Below are 9,301 nucleotides of genomic sequence, written 5' to 3' on the forward strand. Positions count from 1 at the left end.
CCTCTATGCAGGGGACTCAGGGCAGGCACGACCTCCTGGGTCCTGGGAGGCACCAAATTCCATTCGACCCAGTTCAGCCCACTGATTGAGCACCTTCTGCGTGCCAGGGCCAGCAGCAGTGGCTCTCCACCCTGGCTGCACGTAAGAATCATCCAGGGTAATTTTTTAAAAATACTGATCCGCCCCCCGACCACCAGTGGAATCAGAGGCGAGGGGGGCCGGCGCAGGGCCTGGGCACAGGTACTCCTTAAAGTGCAGCAGGCAGTTATAACGCCCAGTTAAGCTGAGAGCGACGGGTCTGGAGCAAAAGAGAAGTCCACCGTACATCCTACCCAGGTCCTCTCCCTGCCACCTTCCTTGGACCAGCCAGCTGACGCAGGTCTGCCTTGAGCCAAGAGAAATCACCAGGAAATTCCCCGATTGCAACCCGTGACAGCAACATCTAATTAATCATCAACCCTGAAACACAATCCCCAGCCCATAACAAGAAAACCCACAGAGCCTTTGGAAACCTGTCCACTGGCAGCCTCGAGGCAATTTCCCTCCTGACTCGGAGACCTGTTCCCCAGGATCCCAGGCTGATGGGGGCCCAGCTCTGCTCTGAGGCTGGTAAGTGGACCCCTGGGAGCCTTGAGGTGGCCTGGACTGCAGATGCCAGGGGTGGAAGGGGCTTTATGTCATTGCCAGGGCAGCAATCTCAGAAGGCAGAGGTGTGGTCCCCGACCTGATGTGTAAACACTGCTCAGGAAGCACTTCTGGCTCCGTGAGGTAGCAAGCTTCCTATCACTGCGAGAATCCAAACAGAGGCTGGGTGACATAGATCCCGGGTCCCTGCAAGGATGGGCTGACCTGCCCAACTTGCCGGCCTCTCAGATCCTTTTACACAGAGACTAGAGAGGCTGTAGTCAGAAACCAAAGCCTGAGGATGCGACTCTCGTGTGTCAGAGTAGATAGAACTGCGCTCCACAGGTTTTCAATGGCTGTAACTTTATGGCAGTAGATTCTCGGGCCTTTCTTCCGCAGTACCGCTGGGTAGATTCAACCTTTTGATTAGTAGCCGATGCACAAACTGTTTGCGCCACCTGGGCCCCCTGCTGTGGCGGTGGGCAGCAGGGTAGAATTTAAGGGGTCAGGGTCCCAGCTCTGTCAGGGTCTAGCTGTGGGATGCGGGTGAGGCACTTTTCCCCTGGGCCTCAGTTTCCTTATCCATAGGCTGGGGACAGCGTGACCCATGCTGCCAGCTTATAGGGCGGCCAGGATGCACCAACCAAAAGGGTCACCAGGTGTGAAGGTTCCCTGCAAGCCCCACCTGAGGGTACGGCACTCCCTTAGTGGAAGGGGCGTGTGCTGGGCAGGAGAAGGGGAACCCTGACTTTGATCACCAGAGATCAGGGCTGTTCATCAGTGGACCCTGCCCCCGGAGCAAAGAACCACCCCCTTGAGTCTGGCTCGGCACCTACCCTCCCGGCTACACCGAAAGCTCGCACACCTGGCTGGCTGCATCCAGAGCCGCTGCCTCTACGGCAACCATGCTTGGATTCCAGGCAGGGCGATGACGCTGCCGTACAGGAGGCGAGGCAGGAGTGTGAGGTCGAGGAGCCGGGCTGGGGCTCCCCCACTTTTGACCTTGGGTGACTTGCACAACCTCTCCAAGCCTCCGCCCCACTGAGTGCTTTCCCACAGGGTTAGGGGGACAATTCAAAGAGGTGCTCAGAGGGTGCCTGGCACCTGGAGAGGCTGGATGGCTGGAGGGGTGTGATGAAATGATGAAGACCTGGGGGGCCCCCACCGACCTTCTGTTGCTTAGATTCCAAGACCTGTGATTCTCTGATGTGAATCGCCTGTCCAGGGGTGGAGGCAACCCCAAGGCCACGAGCTGTGGTTCTCCAGCTCCCCAGCAGCTGGGGTAGGTCCTCGTCGGCAAGCCTGGCACAGGGTCCTGTCCCTGCAGCCTGGGGAGCTCATCGGGCAGGGTAGGTGGGTAGGTAGGCCACCCCACTTTTCTGCATCTCAAGGTTCTGCCTGAAAACGGGGCTTATCCGAAGAATGGCCACCTCTAGGGGGTGTGTGAGAAGGTGAGTGTGAGTGCTCTGACACCATGCCAGCCCAGCCAGCTGTGGACAGGCCTACTCGGAAAGCCAGGCTTGGCCTGTGCCCACCTCCACCACCTCCCACCCCAGGAGTAGGCATAAATGGGTTGCCTCGGTCAGAGGATGGGAGGTCCCCTGCGGCCCTGTAGGCTCCAGGAAGGGGCTCCAGATGGGCGCCCACACCTCCCACACCCACTGTGACCCACCTCCAAACCCAGGCAGCAGAGACCTGTGGAGCAGTGCCTCTGTGAGTGTGCCAGCCTGCTGGCATGTGGCCAGGCCAGCAGGGCCAGGTGGGTCCAGCCCAGCTCACTCTCGGCCTTGAGCAGGGAACGGCCAATACCACAGAGAGAGTGGGTGGGGACGTGGGGGCCCAGCGGCGCCTGGCAGAGGTCACACTCACACAGTTCCTGAGGCGCTGCCCAAGGGAGTTTTGAAAGGGGCTCAGAAGTGCAGCTGGGAGAAGGCCGCTCACATCCGCTGGCTGCCGAGTGGCCTGTGCAGCCAGTTGTGCCCCCTTCGCCTCACTGGCCCCCCCCAACTGTGGGCATGATGTAAACATGGCCCCTACAGGGCCTCCGGAAGGCTCCTGAGGCAGGGATGGGGTGAGATTTGCAGACCGTCTGGTCCAGGGCAAGGCCTGCATCTCCTCCCTGCCCTACTAAGGGACTCATGCACCCCTCAAGGCCATTCCCCGGGAATTCCTCCTCCTCTCCGGACTGCCTCCTGCACAGCCAGCTCCCTGCTCCCCTCCAGGAAGTGTATGGGAAGTGAGCTCACCTCCCCTGAGTCCTCTGCTGGCCTGCTCTGAGTCAGCCTGCATCCATTCCTGGGGGGGCTGTGCAGGGGCCAGGGCAGCAGGACAGTGGCTCCAAGCCAGGAGCTCATCCCTGTTAGTTATGTCTAGGCCCAGGGAGTTGAGGACGGTGGGTCTTTGGATCCCTGTAGGAGCTGCCCGGGACCAGGCTGCCCCCTCCCCCAATTTAAACCCCAGCTCTGGTTGCTGTGAGGCCAGAGCCTGCTGAGGGGGTTCTTTTCTGCCTCATGGGGTGGCAGGAGGGTTGAATGTGGGGTTTTGTGGAGGGGGCCTGGCCCTGAGCCAGTGCTCGGCAGAGGTGATTGGGGCTTGGACTCTGGTCACCAGCTCCTTGGCATTAGGGGCCTTTGCCCTTGTCCCCTACCAAGCCTACTCCAGGCCTCCTCTCCAGTTTCCACCTTGGGGATGGTCAGTGACCCAGCCAAGTGATGCATCAGCTCCCATCCTCCTGGGTTTGGCTAGTTACACCAAGACCCGCTACCTGCCCTCTCCCACAGCCTGAGACCTGTCCAAGGGGCAGTTAACCCCTCACATTCAGCAGCCCTGGGGAAGGCACCCGAGCTTCTAGGCCCTGGCTGGGCCGGCCTATCAATGCCATTTGTGGATAAGGACACTGAGACCAGAGGGGCAGTGAGCTGCCCAGGCCACAGCAGACCCAGGCCTAGGTGTGAGGCCTTGCCCATCGGCACCCCAGCTGCCTGCCCACCCTGTGGAGGAGGTCGCCTCCAGAAGGCCTCCTGCACCCAGTGGCTCAATAATCAAAATCATCCAGCCCAATGTCAGGGCCTCTGATATGGCTCCAGGCCATGCCATGTGCTTACTTGGGGACTTCCCCTTGCTGAGGACCTGCCTCAAGGAGCAGTGACCTGGGCAGGCCTGTGGGAGGGGAGGGGAAGCAGCGGACAGCTGGGAGAGATGACGCATCCCAGGAAGGGGGAACAGCAAGGGCCAGGCTGCGCAAGGGAGTGGCGAGTGTGGACACAGGCTCTGCGAGGGCAGGGTGGTGATGAGGAGAGGATAGGGGCAGGCCCAGAGGTCCTCAGGCCAGGGTGAGGGCTTGTCCCTAACACCTGGGGTGAGGGAACCATGGTGGGCTTACCTGGCCTGTGGAGGTCAGAGGCAGATTCACTGTGACCTCAAGAGTGTCTCTTCTGCCCAACCAGATTGAGTTCCCCTCCTCGTCCCCTTCTGAGCTGGACCAGAGAGCTGGCATCAGTGGCTACTGACCAGATCCGGGAGTAGGGGCATCCCTCTAGGCTGGGGTCTGGCTCAAGTTCCAGTTGAATTTACCTGTTTTTACTTTCAACATAAGATAACCCAGAGAGAGCAGGTCCAGCAGTGGAGGAGGGCTGGGGTGGGAACAAGGCCACAGGAACTCCTTGTGGGCAGTTCTCAGGCAGGGAACTCTCCCCATTTCCTCCAGGCAGCAGGCTTGGGAGGAAGGGCTGTCTGGCAAGGAACCTTCTCTGCCTGCCTTCCATGTCAGGAAATCCCCTGGTCTCAGAGCCACACCAGGCCTTGCCTGGGCACAGCCCAAGATACTGAAAGGCTGACCTGGGACCCCTCACCAGGCTGCACCCCACATCCTGTGGGGGGCTCTCGGCCCCTTTCTCTCCTTCACAAGTGTTGCAGCTTCACCTTGGGGAAAATCAGGAAGCCTGATGAACAGGGTGGAAAATAGCACTGACACCTGGTCCATCTGACCACAGGAGGTCGGCCCAGCCCCGTTCAGGTTGTTTATAGGTATTACATTGGACATTGCTATGGTATGAGCTATGTCCCCCCAAAATATGTGTTGTAAATCCTAACCTCTATGCCCGTGGTGATAATCCCATTTGGGAATGAGTTGTCTTTATGTTAATGAGACAGGATTAACGTAGGGTGTATCTTGAATCAGTCTCTTTTGAGATACAAAAGAAATTAAACAAGCCAGCCAGAGAAGCAGAGATGGGGGAAGAGAGATGCCAACCCACAAGAGCAGAAGCTCAAACAAGACAAAGACCTTCGTCCACAGCCCACAGGGAGAGAGCCTTCCCCTAGAGCCAGCACCCTGAATTTGGATATCAAGCACCCTACACTACAATAAAATAGATTTGTTTGTTAAAGCCACCCGCTTGTGGTATTTCTGTTCCAGCAGTACTAGATGACTGAGACACATGTATATGCGTGTGATGAACTGCCCCATAGGGTCGCTATGAGTCGGAACTGACTGGACGGCACTGGGTTTGGGTCTGGGTATGTGCAAGTGTGTAGTTAACAAAAACAGGACTATGCTATACTTACTGCTCTAAAATCTGTCCTATTTACTGTCGTAAAATCAGCTTGGTTTCACAACAATAATAATCACGACGCTATTGAGCTAGGCTGAGCAGGTACAGGCATCAGTTCCTTCTCGACGACATCCCTGAGGGAGGGAAACTGAGGCCTAGGGAGGTCACGGGAGGAACTTAGACGCCGGACACGCAAAGCGGGGTCCCCACGGGCTCTAGGCAGGTCTTTGGGGTCCCCGGGGTGACTGCAGTGGTGAGGGGGGCGGGGACGGCGTGTGCTCGGCGGTGGGGGAGGTAGCTCCGGAGTGCTGGGGTGGGGGTGTCACGGTGGTCCGGGGAAGCTGGGGGTTGCTAAGGTGGCTTGGGGAAACGGTTGGGTCCGGGTCCCTCCCGGCCTGCACTGACGTTCCCGGTTCCCGCTACCCAGGCGCCGAGGCACCGCGCGAGGCCCTTCGCTTCCACCCCGAGGCCAAGGGCGCGCAGGTGCGTCTGGACGCGCGGCGGTGCACGGCGAGGCGGCGCGCCACGTTCCACGACGGCATCGTGTTCAGCCAGCGGCCGGTGCCGCCCGGCGAGCGCGTGGTGCTGCGCGTGCTGCGGCACGAGGACCGCTGGCGGGGTGGCCTCCGCGTGGGCTTCACGCGCCTGGACCCCGCGCACGTGCCTGCGCCCAGCCTGCCGCCCTTCGTGTGCCCCGACCTGGAGGAGCAGAGCCCGACGTGGGCAGCCGTGCTGCCCGAGGGCTGCGCGCTCGCGGGGGACGTGGTCTGCTTCTGGGTGAACCGCCGCGGCCGGCTCTTCGCCGAGGTCAACGCGGGACCCCGCATCCTGCTGCGCAAGGGTGTGCTCATGGGCGCCCCTCTCTGGGCCGTGATGGACGTGTACGGGACCACCAAGGCCATCGAACTGCTGGGTGAGGCAACCAGGTACCCAGGCACCACTCCCGGGAGGAAGGTGGAGGCTCAGGTGGCACCTGAGCCGCTTCTAAGGGCCGCGGGAAGACCCACTGATTCATTCATTCATATTCAGTCAGTCATTCCCCCAGCCCCTACCCCAGGGTCAGGTGTGGGGCAGGAGAGAGACAAGACCAGTCCCTGATGGATGACAGTAAGATCAGCACCCAAACACCTGTTAAAGGGCTGATGGCATTTCACAAAGGAAGAACCACTTGTGCTGGGCTTTGCAGTCTAAGTAGCAGCTTCTAGGAGCCAAGGGTGTGGTAAGCAAAGGAAATGCCAAGTGTAGGGAAACGGTGAGACTGGGGAAGTAACCATCCCTCTGGCCTCCAGAGGGGAGAGTAGATTCAGGGGGGCAGTAGAAGCAGGGAACACCCATTAAAAGAAATATTAGCATTTCTGGTCTGGGGGTCCCTGGACCTGCACAGGCAGCCCCCCCAACCCCCCACACCCAGGGATTTTGTTTAAAATCATCACAGCTGCTGGAGCCTCACCTGGAGCACCAGATTTGGGAGGTCCAGAGTGGGACCCAAGCAACGGCCTTCTCGGAGGTGTGGATCCACACCGGGGTTTGGGAATGTGGACAATGCTGAGGGTCTGCACCGGGCAGTGGCAGTGGGGCAGAGGAGGAGACTGACGAAAGGGCAGTTTGGGAGGAAGAATCTACAGCCTCATGAACCCTGGCCTCTGCTGGGTTAAGTCGGGGAAGGGGTGGCCAGGGCAGGACCTTAAAATCAGCCGGGAGCTCCAGTCCTGAGATCCAGGAAAGAAAGGAATTGGACATCTTGCTTCCGGGGTGGGGTGGGATGGGAGCCCTTGGGTTTGCTCAAGCCAGGTGCTGAGTTTCCCACTCTGCCGTAGACCCTGCAGCCAGCTGGTTCCCCACCACCAAGCCCTGGTTCCTCAGCGATGATGCTGTACCTGAGCCTGAAGGTGAGCAGCTTCCTTGAGCACCAGGAACTCCCCAAGACTCTAGCAATGGGGTGGGAGGTTGGGGGAGGCCCCGAGCTCTGGGAGCTTGGTAATGTCTCTCTGAATGTCAGATCAGTCTCCAGCATGGCCCAGGTTCATGGGCTTTGGGCCAGAAGGCTTGGCTCTGCCTGCTAAACACCTAAAATCAATTTAACAGCTCTGCTTTCTGGACCATTGGCCAACTTTACCTCACTAGAGCACATTCATGATGGCCAGATAATATCATTTTGTTCCTGCTTTGAAAGCGTAATGCACACTCATTGTAAAAGCTTTGCCAAATAGAAATAAATATTACCAAAGTCTCAGAGAAGAAACTGTTCACAGAACTTATAGCTACATGAACCATGGCCTCATCATCTGCTCTGAGACCAGAAGAACTAGATGGTGCCCAGCTACCACTACTAAGAGCTCTGATCAGGACCACAATAGATAGACCCGGATAGAACAGGAGAAGAACACGGAACAGAACTCAAATTCTTAAAAAGTCCAGCTTTCTGGACCAGCTGAGACTGGAGGACTCCCTGAGACTATCGCCCCGAGATACTCTTTAAACCTTGAATAGAAACTATCCCCGGAGATCGCCTTTCAGCAAAATTAACAGATTGGCTTACAAAATAAAGGATATTACCCATGAGTACAGGGCTCCATTGAAAAACCATTTATATAAGATTGAAAGGTCAACAGTTACCCTAAAGCAAAGATGAGAAGACAAAGGGGGCTGGGTGGGGGTGGGGGGGGGGACTAGAGTACTAGAAATGAAACAACCATAACACAATTAGTAAGAAACTGGACACATTATGAAAAATGTAACTAATGTCACTGAGCAATTTGTGTAGAAATTGTGAAATGGGCACCTAATTTGCTGTGTAAACCTTCACGGAAAACACAATAAAACTTTTTTTTTTAAAGAAATTAAATATTAAAGAATAAAGAAGGGAGTAAAATTAACCCATTATCCCCGTACCCGGAGTTCACCATCACCTCTTGGGTGGATTTCTGTCCAGTATTTTTCAGTCATATGTGTATGAGGAATGGTGTGTATTTTGTTTTCCTTTTTTTCCAAATTGGAATTTTATGATATGTATGTATATGTAATATGTTTTGTCTCCAAGTTTTTTACTTAACTACATTGTGAGCATTTTCTCATGAGGTGAATATTTTTCAAAACCCGACTGTGTAGTTCTCTGTCATGTGGTTATCTCGTGAGCAGGTTGCCCACCACCCCATGTGCCCCTGACCTGTGTCCTCCCTTCTTCCAGCCAGAGCAGGAGAGGAGGAGTGTGCCATCTGCTTCCACCATGCTGCCAACACCTGCCTTCTCCCCTGTGGCCACACACACTTCTGCAGCTCCTGTGCCAGGAGGGTCTTCAGGGACACGGCCAAGTGCCCAATGTGCCGCTGGCAGATCGAGGCGGTGGCACTGGCGTGGGGCCCTCCTGCTGTGAGATCTGGGGAAGGCTCCTGAGTGGAAAGAACTCCAGTGTGGGTAGCAGATTGGACCTGACGCTGAGCCTGGCCCCTGCAGAGGGAGGGGTGCAGCCCTGCCCTCTTTCTGGAGAAGAATTGTGAAGGATAGGCAGCACCAGGTGAGAGACAGAGGCAGGCGAAGGGAGCAATGGCCATTTTCCTTGCCCCTTCACCAACAGGTGGTTGGGGTAGGGCCAATGGAGCAAGGAGGAACCCCTTTTGTGCCCAGTCAACTATTCTCCTGATAGGGTGCCTGGCCCCAGGAAGTGGCTTCAGTAATGGGCCAAGGGGCTTGTGGTCCCTCTACTTAGCTCCAGGTTCATTTATGCCCAGGACTTGCCAAGACTTCTGGCTGGCTGGCTGGCACAGCCACCATAGACCTGGAAATCACTGGCACTCATAAGCTCAGAGGACAAAAGCTGGGAATCTAAGAACTATGCCTGTCACTAAGAAGGACTCTGTTCAGAGAGGGGGTGGCCTGGTCCCTCATTGTGTAATTAAGGAAGTTGAGGTGTCTGCTGTGTTTGCTGGGAGCCCTGCACACCCAAGGCATTGAGCTGCCTGGGTCAGATGCAGGGACGCAACCGGGTGGAATGTGTGGAAAGCTGGATCACCTCTGTCATGTCCCCTGTAAAGTGGGTCTGCAGTTACCGGCCCTGCTTACCTCGCAGGGTGGTTGTGAGAGCCCGGCAAGATGATCCACCTGAAGATGATGAAACACACCTGAGT

The 9,301-nt window shown here is 56.9% G+C and overlaps 1 protein-coding gene across 1 annotated transcript; it reads left to right on the forward strand.

Moving 5' to 3' along the window:
- Nucleotides 1–581: 581 nt before the first annotated feature.
- NEURL3 (neuralized E3 ubiquitin protein ligase 3) lies at nt 582–8,600 on the forward strand. Its single transcript, XM_049857186.1, has 4 exons — nt 582–609; nt 5,605–6,090; nt 6,995–7,066; nt 8,365–8,600. The coding sequence occupies exons 1-4, from the start codon at nt 582–584 to the stop codon at nt 8,568–8,570; spliced, it is 792 nt and encodes a 263-aa protein (XP_049713143.1). The 3' UTR covers nt 8,571–8,600.
- The last annotated feature ends 701 nt before the right edge of the window (nt 8,601–9,301 follow it).

Source organism: Elephas maximus, chromosome 17 (genome assembly GCF_024166365.1).
Source record: "Elephas maximus indicus isolate mEleMax1 chromosome 17, mEleMax1 primary haplotype, whole genome shotgun sequence".
NCBI classification, from domain to species: Eukaryota; Metazoa; Chordata; class Mammalia; order Proboscidea; family Elephantidae; genus Elephas; species Elephas maximus.

Excerpts from the sequence above, each read along its gene's own strand:
- NEURL3 (XM_049857186.1), top strand. The coding sequence starts at position 582 with ATGGGGGCCCAGCTCTGCTCTGAGGCTG. Across the intron at positions 6,091-6,994 it reads CAAGGCCATCGAACTGCTGG|ACCCTGCAGCCAGCTGGTTC; the intron begins GTGAGGCAACCA and ends ACTCTGCCGTAG. Across the intron at positions 7,067-8,364 it reads TGCTGTACCTGAGCCTGAAG|CCAGAGCAGGAGAGGAGGAG; the intron begins GTGAGCAGCTTC and ends CCCTTCTTCCAG.